Source organism: Sminthopsis crassicaudata, chromosome 3 (assembly GCF_048593235.1).
Source record: "Sminthopsis crassicaudata isolate SCR6 chromosome 3, ASM4859323v1, whole genome shotgun sequence".
NCBI classification, from domain to species: Eukaryota; Metazoa; Chordata; class Mammalia; order Dasyuromorphia; family Dasyuridae; genus Sminthopsis; species Sminthopsis crassicaudata.
The window spans coordinates 282918406-282939674 of NC_133619.1; the positions used below are offsets into that span (position 1 = coordinate 282918406).

At 32.5% G+C, this 21269-nt stretch overlaps 1 protein-coding gene across 1 annotated transcript in view; it reads left to right on the forward strand.

Moving 5' to 3' along the window:
* The first annotated feature begins 1041 nt into the window (after nucleotides 1-1041).
* DMD (dystrophin) overlaps nucleotides 1042-21269 on the forward strand; it is a 2117885-nt gene continuing 2097657 nt past the window's right edge. The window contains 1 exon segment of the mRNA XM_074300855.1: nucleotides 1042-1192. Coding sequence (XP_074156956.1) covers nucleotides 1162-1192 — 31 coding nt within the window. The 5' untranslated portion in view covers nucleotides 1042-1161.

The following is a 21269-nucleotide window of genomic DNA, read 5'->3' on the forward strand; positions in this document are numbered from 1 at the left end:
CTTCTATGTGCCTCAATACCCTTATTTGTAAAATGTAAAAGTAAAATACTTTACTCAATCACTTTTAAAAGACCTTGCAGATGATTGTAGACCTTCAATGATTTCTTGGTAACATTTACTGTGCAAATCAAATCAAAATTATTCAAATTCTATACAGAAATATTTTAATTTGTGCTCAATCTGTTTATTTTAATGTCAAAGAAAATGGCATTTTATTGTTAGCAAATAAATTTAAGAAAGTATAGGTAATTAGGAAAGAAGTTTTAGTTTTACCTGAAATTTTAATGCATTTTCCCCCCAAAAAATTTTATTCTTCTATTTAAATGAATAACTCCCCCCAAAAGATACATATTTTCTCTATAGCTCTCTACTGTAACTTTCTCCTACTTATACTCAATTCTGGATTGTTTGCATCATCAACTTACGACTTTTGATTGGATCCCAAGGGAAGCAAATTAATATTTGTAGTCTCTGGATACATAATTCATGCACAAATCATTTTGGGTATGCATTTGCATGTCAGTCAGGAAAAAAAGACAGCAATTATATTTGAATTGAAAGAAAATAAGCTTTTGAAAATTTATTTTTGATAAGGATTAAAAAATTTTATGATTTTGGGAATATATTTAGGAATTCTTATTAAAACTTTTCACAACAGTCCTGTATTTAAGAAACATAGAGTGCATACTCTAGCTATTGTACTATTTTGTCTTGCTGGTTAAAAAAGAAACAGTTGGTCATCTTTTGATTTCATTATACAGTGCATGCCATCCTGGAAGCAGAGCCTTATATGTAGAGTTCATGGACAGTCCTATTATGGGAAACCAACTTGTTTTGAGGGAAGCCCAGCTGACTGCTTCTGCGCAGGTCCTGGAATTTGAAACATCTAGGGACCTCTACGGAATCCTGGCATCAGTTACTACATCGACTGACTCTTAGGGAGTTAGGCTCACTCATTCTCCCCTTCAGGATTCAGATCTTAGAAGCAGTTAATTTCATAGATAAAGTTCAAAAAAAAAAACAGAGGCTTTATTTTTTTTTTTAATTTTCTGGAAAGCTACTCTGGCTTCTTATTATTATCTGGCCTAAGTCTGAAAAACCTACTGGAGTACATTTCATTAAGATATTCACTGCTGCCTTGTTATTTTTATTTTTGCCCAAATGATTTGGTATGAAGAAGTAGAAGATTGTTGTAAGTATAAATAAACTAAAAATTTTACTGTTTTTTGATTATTGTATTTTGATGTAACTTTAAATATGCCTAATATTACAAGAAAAATACAAACTTATAAAAGAAAATTAAAAAGGAAGTAATTAGTTAATAGAAGTGCTCTTGTACTATATACAATAATGAATATATAGGCATATACGAATATAATTACATATAGATAAATATACTGAATTAAGAAAACTTACATAGTAGAAAGGAATTCATCCTATATATAAATGGTGTTAAATACCTTTGCGTTAAAAGTAGTAGTTAAGTATTCATATTTGCATCATATTTTTGCTCCTATACATCATGTTCCATAACTATTTTATTTTTGTTTTCACTTATATTTATTGTTCTGTGTGTATATTTATTTATTTAATTGTATGTGTTTGTGTGAGGATTTATTCATCTGTTATAGTTATCTGTCATATTCCTAGTTAATGCTTAGAACTATCTTTGAAAAAGAGGAGGAAGGGTCTAGTGTAAAACTATATTTGTTCTAATTAATATAAAAAGATGAGATGTATTAGAAAGAATGTAATGGAAATATTTACCCAGCTTTCTCCTATTTTAAAAGATATGTTACCATTCATCATTTTAAGACATTGTCTTCTACTTTAACTTGTAGGTAGTACTCAAGTATGAATTGTCTTAGGTATGAAATACCTTCTGGATTGATGAGATATCTTAGAACTTTGGGGAGGGTTAGCTATATTTAGTAGTAAAGTTAAATACTATTCATGTTTTATAACTATGGTGACTAAGCTCTTTTTACTCAGATACTTTTGGTTTGCCTCTATTCCAAGACCAATTCTTTAGCATCTTTATTTTGAAACAAATCATGACCCTAGGGCAATTAAGACTTTTATTGCAAAATGCAAGTAAAATGATATATATGTGAGAAAAATCTATTTCAAAGATATGGGTTGACTCAATTCCTTAAGAAATGTGTGTGGCTGTTTTTCTTGTATCTTAATTCTTATGGATCTAAGATTATCGCTATTTTAAACTATATGGGAAGACTATGACTGTATTTAGGAAGGGAAAGTAAGCCTAATAATTTCAGTAATTGTTCACCAATTTCAAGGAAAGAAGAAAGTTTTATTGAGAAAATTTTGTGGAAAGAAATGAATTATTTTATATCAATAGTTCCTGGTTTGGGGATGTATGTATACATTTCATTATTTGTTTATTATTCTAAGTTGTGTTAAAATCACCAAGGTTATGTTCCAGTGTAAATTATTTTCTCTTTGAGTTCACTTAATTTCAATAATATATATGCATGTTTGCATATGGAACAGATATCATAGTGCTTAATCTTTGGTAACATGTATAGATACATTTTTTGTATTATATGATCTTTAAAATATTTAGATGCAAAATAAAAAAAGAATTGTATTAATTTTCAAAAACTAAGACATGACTTATGGGCCTGCATTTATGAATTTTATAATCTCTGATAAATCTGATACAGTTACAAAACTTAAATACATAATTGTTAAAATATAAAAGAAACAGGAAAATTTCTATCATTTACTTTATCCAAAAGTGGAATAAATTCCAGTGAGAGGTTAAATTCTCCCTCATGAGAATTCTTCAAGTGTAGTGTGAATGACTTTTTGGGTTTGTTGTGTGGAGAGTCTTGATAGGTACAAATTTGGCTTGGTGGCATCTAAATCTAAAACTATGTGATTTATTCATTTAAAACATGAAAGGATCTTAAATTTCATGTAATTCATCTTTACTATACTATGAATGAGGAAATTGAACCCAGATAAATTATGCCACTTGCATAAAGACATTCTGGGTTTGGAAGAGGCAGGTTTTAAATCCAGCTCTTTGACATAGTGTACGAATTGTGTGGCTATACTATAACATTATTCTTATTCTTGGTGAGGCTATTCTAGATGCTCTATTTAAATGTTTAAAACTGTGATCATTAGAAAAAAGCAAGAAAGGACCTTAACATTTAAACCAACAGTTCAATGCCTTAGTAGATGCACTGTTTAATGTTGATGATAACATTTGAAATTCATAAAATTAGTTAAACAATGAGGAAACTTATTATATAAGATTTTCCATAAGAACATATGACTATCTTGAATCTCGATATTGTCCCTTTTTTGAATATAGGATGAAAGATAGAATATTATGCCATAGTTTTATTGAACTATTCAAAGGGTAATAGACAGGACTATACTTTCAGTAAGACTGATATCCAGTTCAATCTTCTTTATAGCATGCTTTTGTATTTTATTTTCTTAACTGAATACAAGATGATCTTCACTCTTATTATCTATTATAGATTCTACTTATCTATATACATATAATAATTTTAAACAAATATATAGATATGAGTTCAAGTTTACAAATAATTTTAAACAAATATATAGATATGAGTTCAAGTTTACAAAGCACTTTACATATTCAATTCTATAAATCTGTTTATATATAAATTTGTTTATCTTTATATGAACATATATACATATCTATCTGTATATAAATATATATATACATATGTGTATCCATAGTTATGCATATATACATATATGTATAGAAACAGGGAAAGGTAAATAAACATAATAGGTTTGGGAGAATTTTGTGGATTTAAGAATAACATATAGATGATACCAAATTCTATTGTTATTCAATATGGCCAACTCTGTGATTATATTTTGAGTTTTCTTGGAAAAGATATTGGAATGGTTTGTCATTTCCTTCTTCAGCTCATTTTATAGGAGAAGGTGAAGAGGATTAAATGATTGTCTCTGAGTCCCAAAACTAACAAGTGTCTGAGGCCAGATTTGAACTCAGGAATATGAATCTTCCTTATTCTAGACCTATACCTCCTGCACCATCTAGCTATACTCCAAAGAATACCTACTTTTTAAAATTGTGTGCTTAAGGGGAAAAGAGCTTAGTAGATTCTAATACATAATCATTACTTACTAACTAGGTAGTACTAAAGTACACATTCATTAAATGAAGACAAATATGAAGTAGAATATCTCTTTCTGGATTGGAGTACCAAATGCTCATTTGAAATCTGTATTTGAAGTCACTGGTCATATAAGAGAGATAATTAAATCTTTGTTCTTTGGGAAAGGCATGCATTTTGTTTTATTTTTAATCTCTCACCTTATCACTGGAATAACACAAAGTAATTTTCTTGTCCCTCCTTCCCTTTGTACTCTCTTTAGTATTTTTTTTTTTGGTTTATTAAGATGATTTGTCATAACTTTTATTAAGCTACTGTTTGTCTTATCTCATACACAATATCTTAAAAGGTAAATGCAGTACTAAAACGTGTAGACAAGGGTCTAGATTTATGGTTTCTTTGGTATTTCTTTAAGGAGTTCCCAGTGTGAAAACTTCTTCTGCTGATGCATTCTAGAATGTCCTTTGAAATTTAGAGTCTTTCAAAGTTGCCTAGAATATTGACAATTTAACATACCCCAAATGACAGAATTTAATTTTATCAAAGGTCTCCCTGATTCTGAGGGTGACTTTCTAAACAATATAGTATAGAAATTAAGAATAGCCAATGTTAATATTGTGCTTCAGCATTTACAAAGCACTGCACAAAAATTATTTTATGTGATCACCATTGTAAGATAAGTGTTATCATTGAATCCATTTAATAGCTAAGAAAACTGATATTAATAAAAGGTTAAGTCATTTATCTAGGGCAAAGCAGTTGGAAAATATCTGAAGCTGGATAATGAAACCAGACCTTCTTGACTCCAAGATCAATATTCTGTTCACTGTCATGCATAGCAATATAAATACTTTATTTAAAATCTACTGTAATGGTAGATATAGATTTGGATATACACACACATACACATGTATGCATATACACATATTTTAAGACTAAAGATTTTTCTCAGGATTTCTTACACAGAAAAAGTAGTGTAGAGATTACCTCCAATTCTTAAATTATGTGACTTTCTAATGTTCCCTTTTTTAATAATCTCTCTTACTATCTTCTCCTCAAAATAGGATTTTTCTCTGTAGTTCATACTTAGTCAAGTGTTGCTTGTTTTACTAAAGAAGGAAAATATAAACCAATGATTACATCTGACATTGAAGACAGAGTGATAGAAGTGCTACTTTGTCTTCTTTGTTCATTATAAAACAAGTTCTAAAATAAAATTGGTACCAATTCTTTAAAATAATAATAACATTGCCCTTCTATGACAGCCTTCAACTTAATGTTGTTTAGAAAGTAGGGTGAATGTAAGATGATAAGAATTTATCATTTCTGCTTTTCATTCTGAAAACATACACTGATTGAAGTGATGAGGAGTTCACTTAATAGAGGTGGTTCAGTTATTTCAGATATACTAAGTATGTAATTTGAAGGCAAGCCAGGACACAATAAAAAGGAATAATGATGTCCTTGGTTTATTTTTTACCCAGCAATTCACGTTTTGATTGGATTCAGAGTGAGGCAACAGTTTTCTTTTTTCACAAGGAACTGCTCCAAGTCCTTGGAGGCTTGCATTCTCTTTATCAAAGGAGCTAGTTCATATTGGAGCATTTTGTTGTGAAGGTCATAGGCTGCAGTGTAGGAGAGAAGAAACATTTCTTTATAGGACTCAACCAAGTACTAGCCTGACATTTCATGAGAATGATTGCATTAGGGAACTTTTGGAGAGATTTAATACAAAGTAATTTTGTGGATATGGGGAGTGGAAATGAAAAGATTGTAGTCCATTTGATAACTATGCAACACTATATCATAATGCATTGTGATATCATTATTATGGGACTCAATTTCCCCACTTATAAAATAATGGTTTGGATTTAATGTCTTTAGGTCAGGTTAGACCTAATGCCTTATATTGCAGGCATTTGGTAACAAGACTCCTCAATGATTTCTTTTCCCCTTCAGCATTGTCTTTATGTTTATTTTAAACCAGCTTCTCTGTGATTTGCCCCGGCCTCAGCCGCTGGTATCTGCCTGTTATTCTCGGCAACATCCAGTCTCCACAAAACAGGTGTTAGTAAAAGTCTGTTGTGGGATCAAGTCACCCTTCCCCCAATTCTGCACTCCTTTGCTGCCTCTTCTGCTCTCCCCCTTTCTCATTCCTATGATATTCACCCACTTCTGGTAATGCTATCTTTTTTTTAATAGCTATTTTGTTATTATAAAATAAAATTATTTTTAAAAAATGAAATAACTGTCACTTTAGAGTCTCAATGAAATATATAATAAAATATATTTGATAATGGTTATAAATAAATACTTGAAAAGAAGAACTGCAAAGTCCTGATTCTACTACTTGTTGTGTGACTCAATTTCTTCATCTGTAAATCATAGTATGAATTATGTTCTTATGAAATATTTACCCTCTTTTGTTTACTTTCCACAATATAAATACAAACATAAAAGTCAAATCTTCCGTGATATGTTTATTAATTAACCTTATAAAAGGAGAAATGTATAGAAATCTACTATTATATCTGAACTTAAATAAAAACAATAAGGAGTGAAAAATCTCTAAGAAATATTATGTATATATTTTTGAGTGTGTCATATATGTGTATATGTGTGTATGTAGGTATATAGGTGGCCATGCCAATATTGAAAGAAAAAAGAAAATTGATTGATTTATGAAGTTGCGAACTAACTATAGACATATCATGGTTTAGTTCTAATCCATTTAATGAGATGCTGAATGTTAATATTGTGGAATGAGTTTTTTATTAAGAGTTTAGAGAGTTAAAAAGGATGCTTATTTATGAAATGCCTGTCATAATTATTGGTGCTTTTGGCTCTGTCCTATAGAAGTCCCAAACCTATATTCACAGATATCATTATTCACATGTGCAAAAATAATTTAATATTTCATCCCAAGGCTGTTTAACTACCCCAGTTTATCTGTAACTTTTAATCATTTGAGCTCTCTAATCATGGATAATTTGATCTTTTTAATGAATATCTATTGAGCCTATAATAGGCATATGATCTCATTTTGTGCACAAGAAGGCTGTGCCATCATAAGGCAACTATCTAAAAGCCTTCACATATCTGCTTCTCTGCTTCAGATCCTTCTCTTTACCCAGCTGCTTCTACTCAGTAAGACTGATATCAAAACTAAAAATGGACATAAACATCAGTTGCTTTTTGCTCATTCTTGGCACCATTTTTTAAAAAATTCACACACAGCTTGTTTCCTCCCTTATCAGCTTTCAGCAGCAGTAGTTCTCTACCTCTGACTTAAAGGGCAGATGAGCTACCTCCTACAAATGTGGATTTCAATCCTCTGAAACTGTGAAAGGATATATTAAATGGTAAAGGAAGTCAGGAATGCAAGAATTGTAGTATTGAAATAATCAAGGCCTTTTCATATACGACAAATTTCTATCATTTTTTTAAAGACTATATTGATCTTAGGAGTAGTTATATCTTTAAGTATGAATATAAAGCAAAGCAGCCTGCTCTCCTATTCCTTGGAAGGGGTGGAATCCTTGAACTTTAGCATTTTTTGGGGGGGGAAAGATATTAAACGGAGATAGAAACAAGTGGCAAGTGCTCCAAGGAGAGCTTTTGGCCTCTTGGAGGTTAAATAAAGTAAAAGCTTATGGACAGTGCCGACAGCTGGGAACTGTATATCTAGCTGTGATTGAAGGGCAAGGCAGAAGTTGTCATGTGAACAGCTGCTGAAGAGCCAAGAGATTCCTCAGGATTAAGCCACACACACACCCACTTTGTTCTGGGTAATGGCAATGCTGTAAAAGCTATCCAAGGCCTATTCCCCAAAGGTCTCTGCACTCTGGGGAACTTAGTTTGAATCATATGACAATTTGTGTCGCCTACATCACTTATTCAGAAATTAAAGCCTCCAGAGACATCCATTGTGTTGTGGGGATTGGGGGGGAGGGCTAAAGGATAATGAAAGGACTTATGGGTAGGTTTTTTTTTTTTTGTCTTTTTCAATCACTAATTTATGGACTTTGTGAATGAGTGTACCACTTTTGAAACAGCAAGGACTTCTATTTTTAATTGCTCTCCCCTCCCTTCAAACACCTACTCCACCCTCACAAGGCTATTCCTGGGTGATCTGACTGAAATGTGTTGCCTTATGTAGAAAATCTTTAATAAATATTTAAATTATGTAATTTATTCAGAATTTTCCTGGGCTTTGCACATCCTAAAAATACATTCTACGGAAATCCCATTTCAACTGACTACCGTATAATGAAATGAGCCTTCAGTGTAAAACATTTATCATAGACTGAATTTCAATTGCTTGGTTGAAGTTGTTAAAGAATATGAGAAATCATTCTTTAGAGAATACTGAATGTGCATAGACATGACAAAGTAGGTGTGCATTTTATTTAACATGCTATTTTAGTTAACATAGGTACTTATTGAAGTAGTGTCTAAAATTTCTTGAGAACCATTAGTAAAATTTATTATTCTTAAATCTCCAAAAGTGGGCAAAATGCTTAGGAAACACACTGACAATTTACCTTAAATACCAGCAAAATTGTGCAAAAGCACTAGAAAGCTCTGGTAATGGATGTGTGTAATATCTTGTATGTTCTCTTTCTCATTAGAATATATGAACCTTGAGGATAGGGGATATTTTTGCTTTTCTGTGTCTTCCTCAGAACTCAACACAGTATTTGGCACATAGTAAACTCATCACCCACCCCAAAACAAAACCCTAAAGCCCTCCCAAAACAAATACACAGATTATCCACCTTATCTGGAATTATAATGGGGGAAGAGCATTTTGTTGCCCATGAGTATGAATATTCAGGGAGGTTCTACTCCATAGTTATCTGGAAAGTTGTATCTCTGGTCTTGAAGTCTTCTGCCAGTTCTCAGATTCACAGATTTAAAGACATACAGATTGAGGCAGAAAAGGAACAGAGAGATGTAAAAATAAAATAATAAAGTGTATTATCCAAAATCAATTTTAGCAATATGCTTTTTTTAAGGCAATTGAGGTTTAGTGATTTGCCCTGGATGATGTATCTGAACACAGGTCCTCTGACTTCAATTCTCTATCTACTACACCATCTAACTACCTCCACTGTGCTATTTATCTGTCAAGGAATATGCTTTTAATAAAAATAAGGTTCAATCTCTACCCCATGGGCCTTCTGATATTAATAGGGGTAGGTGAAAATTTTCAAAATAATTTTAATGTAAATATTATACTAAGTATATAGGAAAGATCCAAAAGAAAGAAATGAGAAATTCCAGAAGGAGGTTCCACTTTTAGTTTCAAGATCCTGGAAAAGTTTTATGAAAGAAGTGTTTCAGAAATGAGTATTAATTGAAAGAAGGATTTCTCCAGGCTGAAATGTGTGGGGCATTCCTTTTATATATATGATAGAGTATTCAAGAGTAAGGAAGTGATAAATAGTCCAGGCTTGTTAAAATTCAGCATATTACAGAGAGCCATGGTTTTGAAATATATAGTTGTACAAAATATCTATCCACTCTGGGCCTCAGTTTCCTCATTAAGAAAGCAAAGGAGTTGTATTCAATATCTATGCATTATATAGTCCAATCCAAATATGGATTCTATTATTCTAGGTCAGGATTTTTCTTTCTTTTTCTTTTTTTCTCTTTCTTTCTTTTCTTTCTTTCTTAACTTTCTTTCTTTGTTTTTTTTTCTCTTTTTTATTATAGCTTTTTATTTACAACATATAGGCATGGGTAATTTTTTAGCATTGACCATTGCAAAACCTTTTGTTCCAAATTTTCCCCTCTTTCCCCCCACCTTTTTCCCCAGATGGCAGGTTGACCAATACATGTTAAATATGTTAAAGTATAAGTTAAATACAATATACGTATACATGTCCAAACAGTTATTTTACTGTATAAAAAAGAATCAGACTTTGAAATAGTGTACAATTAGCCTGTGAAGGAAATAAAAAATGCAGGTGGACAAAAATAGAGGGATTGGGAATTCTATGTAGTGGTTCATAGTCATCTCCCAGAGTTCTTTCTCTGAGTATAGCTGGTTCAGTTCATTACTGCTCTACGGGACTGATTTGGGTCATCTCATTGTTGAAGAGGACCATGTCCATCAGAATTGATCATCATATAGTATTGTTGTTGAAGTATACAACAATTTCTTGGTCCTGCTCATTCCACTCAGCATCAGTTGATGTAAGTCTATCCAGGCCTTTCTGAAATCATCCTGCTGGTCATTTCTTACAGAACAATAATATTCCATAATATCCGTATACCACAATTTATTCATCTATTCTCCAATTGATGGGCATCTATTCTGTTTCCAGTTTCTGGCCAATACAAAGAGGGCTGCCACAAACATTCTTGCACATAGTAGCACTACTGGATCAAAGGATATGTATGCACATTTTGATAACTTTTTGAGCATAGTTCCAAATTGCTCTCCAGAATGGCTGAATGTATTCATAATTCCACCAACAATGTATCAGTGTCCCAGTTTTCCCACATCCCCTCCAACATTCTGCATTATCTTTCCCTGTCATTCTACCCAATCCGACAGATGTGTAGTGGTATCTCAGAATTGTCTTAATTTGCATTTCTCTGATTAATACTGACTTGGTCTTTCCTTTCTTTCTTTCTTTTTCTTTCTTTCTCTTTTGGTTGTTTGTTTATTTTCTTCTTTCCCTTTTATATTTTATTTATTAGTTTGCTTATTTTCTCCTATGGGTCTATTTGACAATATAATTAAGACTATGGAATTTTTTGTTAGATATATTAAAGTGCTCTACCATTTCCATATTCTGCTCCTTGTTACTAAGACAAAGGGATCAAAGTAATTTGTCCAAGGTCATACAGCTAATAAGTATCTGAAGCCAGATTTGAACTCAGGAAGATCAATCTTTCTGATACTAAACCAGGCACTTTATCTACTGTACCAACTAGCTATCTAATGTTTGTAAAAAAAAAAAAAAAAAAAAAAAAAGACATGTGATTACAAAGGAAACAAAAGATTAATGAAAATAAGGTGATTTTTCCCCATTGTAGTTTTTTCTAAAATCTAAAGCATCAAGAGAACATAATTGAGAAAGATGTGAGAGAATATCCAGTCACTTTATAAAAATATCAGGCCTTAATGCAATGCTAATGTAGTTGATGTTTTTATCAATCTATTAATCACATGATTGTAAGGAAAAGAAAGGGTCTTATTCCAGGTCATTTCCAATGCTGAGATTGTATAAATTCCTCTTCCACACACCTTTAGTGCATATATCACAATTATGGAGATGGAGATTTTTTTTCTTCCTTTACCCTTTTTAAAGTATGATCTAGATTTTCACTTTTCCCTATTCTCGGAGTTCTGAATCTTATAATTTTTTTTTTAAATCATCAAAACTGATTAATAGATTGAAAAAATCTTACATTATATACAGAAATCTAAACTTGTGAACTCCCTACCCTTGCAAAAAAGCAAGGATGTTATATTGTCTTGCCTCTTTGAAGTCAAATTCTTGTGCCCTCTCTGTCGCTCTCTGTTTCTGTCTCTGTCTTTCCCACCCTCCTTATCTATCTGTCTCTCTCTGTAACTCTGACTCTGTCTCTCTTTTGTCTCTTTCTACCATTTTTTTCTTTGGGATTTAAAAAACCACATATAATGAGGATCTGCCAGATGTACAACAATGTTTTCGTGATTGCAGTAGATAAAAATAAGAATTTAAACTAATTGGGAAGGATTATTACTATTTTGTGGCAGGAATTGCATTAAGTTGTTGTTCAATCATTTTCAGTTGTGTTTAACTCTTTTTGATCCCACTGAGGTTTTTTTGGCAAAGATACTTGCATTGTAGGACATTTCCTTCTTTAGCTCATTTGACAGATGAGGAAACTGATACAAACAGAATTAAATGCCTTGTCTAGATAATATATGTCTAAGGCCAGAGTTGAATTCAGGAAGATTAATCTCAAGTATTGAGAATATGAAGAGAAAGGAGGAAAAAAAAAAACAGTTTCCACTGTAGTGGAGGAGACAATACATAGATAAATATAAATCAAATCAAGCTATATTTAGGACAAGTAGGAAATAATTAACAAAAAAGCACTAGAATCAAAGAGTGAGATTAGCTAGGATTTAAGGTAAACCAGGAAAGTCAGTAGGCAGAGTTGAAAAGGAAAAGCATTTCTAACATTAGTGAATTGAACCCATTCTTTTAGAAAACAGACAAGGAACTTTTGTTATATAATTAAATATCGAATAATAATAAATTAAATATCGAAAACCAAATAAGGAGGATTGTGGGACTTTGATCAGGATAAATAACTATGGGTCTGACACATAAAATTCCTATAGCTTTTAAGATTAGAAATCTGCCTCTTACTTGAAGGTAAGGGGAGGTGGAGAGGCCAAAAAGGGACAATCTAGTTAGAATAAAGAGCAGAAATAGTAAGTTTATGAGTAAGAAAGGAAGCTATTCTGTCCTTGACCTCTCCATTGCATTTATTTTACTTTACAAGTTATACAGTTGTTAGTGTTCCTGTCCACCCTCTTTTTCCTCTCTCCTTTCTTCCTGACTTCCTTTCTTCTTAAATTCATGGGTGCTGTATTACTTGTCTTTATAAATCCATTGATATTATTCAGCTGTTTTTCAATTATTTCTGTCTCTTCCTGGTCCCATTTGGTGTTTTCTTGGTCAAGATACTAGATTGGTTTGCCATTTCCATCTCTGGATACTTTTACATATCAGAAAACTAAGGCAAAGGGAGTTAAATGACTTGACCATATTCACATAGTAAGTGTCTGAGATCAGACCCTTGAACTCAAAAAAATGATTGTTCCTCACTCCAGAGATTAATTAATCTGGACATTAAGTGACTGGTAGTTTTTCCATGGTCAAACTGCTTTTTACTTTCAGTAAGAAAAAAAAAAATAGAAGGCTAGAATAATAGTCCAGGGCCTGAATTAAAGTAGTGACTGTGTGATTGGGAAAATCTTTTTGGAAATAAGAAATATTCTGATATCCAAGGCAATTCCAACAAATTTTGGGTAAAAAAAAAAAAAAAAAAAAAAAAAGACCTATGGAGATTGAATGTAAAGCCACACATTCTATGTTCACTTATTTTTCCTTTTATGTATTTGTTCAATTTGTTTATGTATTCTCTTCAATGCTTTTTTCCCTTTTGTTCTGATTTTTCTCTTCGAACATTATTAAAATAAAAAATAGAAAAATAAATGCTCTGATACATCTTGACATCTAATTAATAGAGAGTGAGGAGTTGAGAATAGCTAAAATGTTGCAAACCTGGGTGGCTAAAATATGATCTCAACTGAAAAAAAAGTGTAAAAAAAAATGCATTGAGAGTAGGGTAGGAGAATCTTGTTTTGGATGTATTGAGTTTGTATTAATCTAGGTAGAGATGTCCATCAGGCAATATATAGTGTGAAAATGGATTTCAGGTAAGAGATGAAGAAGATAATACACATTTTGGAAGCATCAGAATAGAAATTATAATTGAGTCCATAATTATTTACCCAAGTCCAACCATGTCATGCCCTACTCCAGTGGTCTTCAACCTTTTTAAATAGGGGGCCAGTTCACTGTCCCTCAGATTGTTGGAGGGCAGGACTATAGTAAAAACAAAAAAATATGAACAAATTCCTATGCACGCTGCATATATCTTATTTTGAAGTGAAGAAACAAAATGGGAACAAATACAATATTTAAAATAAAGTAAAGTTAAATCAACAAACTTACCAGTATTTCAATGGGAACTATTGGCCTGTTTTTGGCTAATGAGATAGTCAATGTCTGGTTCCATATTTGTCCCTGCTAGTCATAACAAGTGATGCAAGTGTGCATTCGTTAGTCTTGATCTGGTTGGAGATTTCAAATGTTTCATTCTAGAAAAAGTCTGTTCACAGACATAAGTGCTGCCATTTTGAATGCATGGTTCCTGATATGAGGATATGTCTCAGAGGGGAAAGATGCATAGAAATTATGAAGGCTGCTTGACTTGTATGCGTCTTTCAGAGAGTCACAATTCTGCAGTTCAGCCAGTTCCATTTGGTAAATTGTATCCACATTTTCAATGTCAATAGAAAATGGATTATGGAAAAGCTGTATGTCCTGTTCATGGAGATGAAGCTCTTTAAATCTAAATTGGAACTCCTTTTGCAATTTTTCCAATGAATCCACACATGTTTTGTTTGGGAATGCAATCAGCGGTTTTTCTGCTAACAGTTGTGGGGAGATGGCAGAAGTTTTCCTCCTTCGCTTGTTTGATGAGGAGGCCTACTTTTACTTCAAATGCTTTGACATGTGATTGCATATCACAGATGAGCTTCCCCTTTCCTTGAAGTTGCATATTGAAATTATTGAGTAGTTCTGTTACATCTGTCAGAAAGGCAAGGTGCCATTTCCATTCTGCATCATTGAGCTCTGGTACTTCTTTGTTTTTTGAAAGCAGAAAAGTTGCCATCTGTGGAAGTAAGTCATAGAAACATTTCAACACTCTCCTTTGACTCAGCCAATGGACTTTTGTGTGATATAGAACATCTTCATACTCAACATTTAGCTCAGACAGAAATTCTTGAAATTGTCTGTGATTTATTGCATTAGCTCTAATGAATTTAACACAAGATACCACAATTTTCATAACAGAGTCCCACTTCAGTGATTTACTACACAATGCTTGCTGGTGGATGAGGCAGTATATGGCTATTGGATGAGAATGGTTATGTTTGTCCATCTCTTGGTTAATGAGGGCAATTACTCCTTTCTTAGACCCCACCATGCTAGGGGCACCATCAGTTGTCACGTTGGCTAGTTTAGCCTAGTCCAGCTCCAAACCATTCATAGTTTGGCAAACCTTTTCATAGATATCCTCTCCTGTAGTTGTTCCTTTGATGTTTTGCAGTGCAGCAAGCTCTTCTATGACTTCAAAATAATCATTCATCCCACAAATAAAAATTAGAAGTTGTGCAGAATCACGAACATCATTGTTTTCGTCTAGTGCCAAGGAAAAATATGAAAAATTTTTTGTGGAGTTTTGCAAATGCTGATGCAGATTGTCTCCCATTTCTTCAATACTCCGTGTAATTGTAGCTCTTGAAGGACTTACTGTACTAAATAAGTCAGCCTTCTCTGGACAGAAAGAAGGCATTCTTTAACAAATTCTCCCTCCACGGATGGTCTGCCAGTGTGTGCTATTAGCTTGGCAACTTGAAAACTTGCTCACAGAGATGAAATATTTAGTGCTTCTACTTCACAAAAATATTTGGCTGAGTTGTCAATGTATTTTTCACTTTTAATATTTTATCTTTTCTCACTTTTCCAACCAAAACAATCATATTTATCTTTATGTTGAGTTTCATAGTGTCGATGCAAATTATATTCTTTGAACACTATATTCTGGCATATCAGACATACAGCTCTTTCCTTGTACTACATAAAAAGTAATCATAAGTCCGCTGTTCTTTGAATATCCTACACTCCAAGTCAGTTTTTTCTTTTTCTTGACATTTTTTTTCCTAAGGGATTCCAAATTGATATTAGTAAAATATTTACTATATATTATTATATAGTATTTTATATATATACATATATATGTATATACAACACTACAAAAACAATATACCAGCAATAACTTTGCCCACACAGAGACATACAGCCTGCAGTGTCCAACTTCCTCCAAGCTGCCTCTGTGCTGTGATGCCTCCATTTCCCACACTCTCTCTCCCATTTCAGACCTTCACCGCACACAAGTCACCACTCAGGCGGCCCTCCCAAATGCCCTGGCTTCCTCTGAATCCTGGGATCAATTCTCATGATCCAGCACTGCATGATTGTACATGCTGCACTTGTAACTTATCATAATCGCAGGCAAGATTGCATATGTGGATATGTGCTGAATAAGCATCAGTGACAAATCGTACATTGGGGCTTCCAGGGGAGGTCATCATGTGACTTGAAGCTGCACAAGTGTATGAGGACCTTAAGAATCTGGAGGGGGAGGAAGCAGTACACCAGCTCTGCACCCCCTCATACTCAGGATAAGGGGGGGGGGTGGCACTAAGGTCAGACCCCCAGTGATTATAAGGTGATGACGTATGTTAGCGATATTCCATCTCTTTATGAAACTACAGAACATACACACATGATAAAACTGATGACCACAACAGCCAGACATGAGGTCACTGTGGACACAGGGCCATGGCTTGGTACCAGGAGCCTCACTCTGGGTGACAATAGCAGTCAGTACCACAACATGAGCTAGAGAGGAAGCCGTTACATTGCCATCACAGCATAATGACAATGATAGAGTCAGGCTGGGACTTGTAGTACTAATGTTACTATACCCGTGCACCAGACACAGCCCATATAGTCCCCTGCAGCAGCAGTGACATGCGCAGCATGCACTGTACATCTCTTGCGCCTGTTCTGTTGTGGTGGCTTCCGTTACTTTACAAGGCCGCGGGCCGTCAGTTCTCCGTCTTCTGCATCTCTCTCCCTTCCCCAAACCATACACCCCGGCATGGGAACTCATCTACCTTGGTATCGCCTCACACTCTGTCTGCGCCACCTCAGCCCAGTGCCGGAAGTGTGCGTTGTTAACACAAGTTTAGGTCGAACATCACTTCCGGTCTGATTTTGCCATAACCTGGCAGGTTGCATAAATGTCCTCAGGGGTTGCATCTGGCCCACGAGTCATAGTTTGAGGACCCTGGCCCTCCTCAATACAGTTCTAAGGGTTTCATGGTTTCTTCTTGCCATACAACAATCTCTGTTTGATATTCAAAATCATTCATCAACTATCTCTTTGTACACACACACACACACACACACACACACACACACACACACACACACAGACATACACACTTTTTCTATTTTTTATAACCTACTCATCCATCAGGAAGGAATAAAGATACTGACCATCTTGATGTTAAATAAATTAGACGTTTAATATCTCAACTCAGATTGTTTTCTCTAACTGTCCCTGAAACCAGAAATGTTCTATCTCCTCACCTCTGTTTACTAGTTTTCCTGGTTTTCTTAAAGTCATAATTAAAATCTTATCTTGTATAGGAAGCCTTTCCCAAACTCAATTATAATTTAGTGCCTTCTTTTTTTAAATTATTTCCTAATTATCTTGTATATTGCTTGTATATATCTTGTAAACTGCTTAGATTATAAACTCATTGTGCGCAAGAATTGTCTTTGTCTCTTTTTGTATGCCTATTACTTAGAAAAGTGTTCACTACATAGTAGGCCCTTAATATTTATTGATGTTCTCAGAAATTTATAAAGTTTTCAGGAAAGAATTTAAGAGAAAAGACAGAGAAGGAAGAAAGGAGGTAAAAAGGGAAGAAGGAAGGGCCTGAGACAGAAGCCTGGAGTATATTTGCTCATTGGCAAACTTTATGGTTGATGATCCAGCGCAGTAGACTAAGAAAGACAGACCAAACAGATAAGAGAAAAATCAAGAAAGAACAATGTAAGCAAATACAAAAAAAAAAAAAAAAAAAAAAAAAAAAAAAAAAAAAAATTAAGATGAGTAATGGTCATTATTTTCAGATACTGAACAGAGGTCAAAAAGGATAAGTATTGAGAAAAGACCATTGGATTTAACAATTTGATTGATTATATATCTTTTTTAGAACAGTTTAGTTCAATGCTGAAATCAAGAAAAAAATGAAAGGGATGGAACTAGAGACATGCTTTACTCCTTTTCAATCTTTACCTATACCATTTCCTTCCCCCAGAATGCCTCTTAAATCCTTGTATTTCCTTCAACTGAAAACTCACCTTAGTTTTCTAGCAAGGAATAATCTTATATTGTACTCTTTTTCAGAGGAGTTTTTATATCATAACTTGTAGTATAACTATTTGTGTACATAATTTATCTTCCCTGCAAAAAACTTGAGACAAAAGACTGTTATTATTATTATAGTGCAGACCTTGACATAACACCTGGCATGTAGCAGGCGGTCAACACAGTTTATTCAATGAAGGAAGAAAGAAATGAATGATAATGATTTTTTTAAAAGATACTACTTTCATACCACATCAATAATAACCAAAAAATGACTGCCATGCAATTTGCTGTTAGCTATATAGTTCCACTCTTCCTTGATCAAGCTGAAAAAGAGAGACGGTGATTCAGTGCTTCTTTTCAAAGAAGAAAAATAAAGGAAGTAGAAACACCAAAACTGAAAGGTCAAAATAGATGATAATTTAATTTAAACAGTAAGGCTTAATGAATATCACATTTGTTTTTCACACTTGGAAATTTCTAATATGGCAGCATAATTGACTGCTAAATAATAACTAATCCATCAGGATCATATAAATAAGTAACATTTTCTACATTCATTATTTTCTTTTTAACTAGTATTTGCATAAGAAATACTATAGGCTAGAGATTTAGATCATACTTCATTGTATTTTTTTTAAATCTTTTCAGAGACCTAATATAATGATCTCTTCTCTTCAGTCAAAGACTAGACATTAATTTCCTACATAAGGAACAAGAAAGTGTACTTGGGAATGGGCAGAGTTAATCCTGATTTTTTTTTCTGTCCATCAGTATGGAATTTCTTTATGAATATAATCTAAACTATGCCAGTTCCTATTTGGAGATTTTCTGAAATACTAACCTGTATAGATTTAATAATATGTACTGTCACAAAATTTTAAAAAAATTTAAGGATCCTTTCAATTGATGGGTTAAAAAAAGAAAATACATTTTCTTGAGCATTATCTTATTATATTGGACCATATAAAAATATTATATTTCATCTATGTTTACAGAGCCCTGCTTTACTTTGTCATACTTAAGTATCACTTTATTCCCAAACTAGAATGAAAGGTATATGATTTTAAAGACCAAATAGAAAAGATAAAAGCTGGAAATATGTGACTATAATTATGAGTATTAGTTTTTTTTTATTGTTTTGTTTATTTTCCATAAATGGAATTTACTGGGATAGCCATCAATTGGGAAATGGCTAAACAAGTTATGGAATATGATTGTGATGGAATACTCCTGTACTACAAGAAATGATGAGCTTAATGCTTTTAGAAAAACATAGAAAGACTTACAACAAATAATGGAAAGTGAAATGAACAGAACTGAGAGAACATTATATATAGTAACAACATTGTTTTAAGAAGGACTGAGCAAATAAGTTATTTTGTCTATTATAAATACCCAATTTAACTATAAAGGACTTATGAAAAAGACACTATCTGCATCCAGAAAACAAACTGATAAATAGAACTGTATGTATATATATATATATATAATAATTTAACATATACACACATATATATGTATATACACACAAACATACACATTTATTTATGTCTAATAGTAGTCAGCTCTAGGGCAAGAAGGGAGAGAAGAAAAAAGAAATTTGATTGGATATTTGAAAAGAATAGCAACTAGATTTGTAACTTTATATGCAATTATCTTTTTTTTGAACTGTTATTCCGTAAATTTAAAATAAAATAAATATTATATATATCCATGTATGTATATATATATGTATGAATATATGTATGCATGTATGTATTATATATATATATATATATACATATATATGTATGTATGCCACTCTAAGTCATATAGTTTCTATCAAATCTTTTAAAATGAATATTTGAGAAACTGCCAAAATACTGGGATTCTAAGAATAAAATATAATCACAAAACCCATTAAATGAATAGACCTAATAAATTAATAAATCTGTCACTCAGTGTGTAAAGAAAGATAGTATAACACTAATAAAACAAAATGAAATTCACTATTAACTACTTCAGGATACATATGATCTAAGTACCATGTAATTTTCAGAGTTTAGACAAATGCTATATCCTCTTATAAATTATACATCTGAATTTTTTTTTTTTAGTAATAATCCATTGATCCTTATATCATGCCCTACTTTTCTCTTCTTTTTATCTTTGGACCTTAGTTCAATGTTTGACAAATAGTAAGAACCTAATTAATGCTTTTATGCTTTTGACTGGCTAATTTACGCTTATTCTTCCAGTATACTGATAAGCTATAACACATATTACCCAGGTTCAAAGTTAGGGATGGCATCCATAAAACAATCAATCCCTTAAATCTAGCAATTTAAGCTAATAATTACTATTTTCTTCCAATGTACACATATGTACCTCTAACATAAAATGGAAACCTTAGACAAATCTTATATTTTGGTTGTTATTTCTAATTGCTCAGAGTATTCTAAAAATGGTTTCTAGAATGTTGTATCTACATTATTTATTCATTTATTAGCTGGATTTTTTTGTACCTTTTCATAGTCACAATATCGTTTCATATACCTAACTTTATCAGAAACTTAAATCAATGCATCTGTGGGTTTATTCAATTAAGCTCTTGAAGTATAGATAAGCATTAGATGATTTCAAAGAAACCCCACTCAACAGTTAGCAAATTCAGGGACTAGGTAAATAATTTCTCCTCAACAATGTTGTTTTTTTTTTTTTTTAATAATTCTTTGATAAAGAATGCTAATATTGGAAATCAGTTACTACTCTGTCCAGGTAGAATCTTGTCTAGAATATGAGAGGTGACCTTGAACTGTTTCAAGGATAAGTGATTTTTTTAGAGTTAAGTTATTGTTGAAGATTCCCTAAAAAATGATTAGAAAGTATAAACTCATTCTAATGATATTCAGTTTTAGTTAATGGATTTTTCATATTAATTTTCCACCATGAATAGTTTGCCATAAAAATGTTAATTTAAACCAAACACCACATACTATCTAAGAAATTGGTTGGGTTGTAAGTATCCATGAGGAAACACAAGGACCAGTGTAAATAGATAATTCATACATAAACAAAATAATTTCAAGATAGAAAATCCAGAGTAAATCTAAGAGAAAATTCTTGTCAGAGAGACTTCAACACAGGGATAATAAATGTATACAGAAGATATATTTTTAAAAACATGTGTAAATTGATAAACAAGAATATGATAATTGAATTTGAAAACCATAAGGATATTGCGTCCATTTGAGATTTCAAGAGCATTAGAGAAATCTATAGAACACTCTCTCAAGAACTTTATGAGAGATTAGTTTGTGTAGT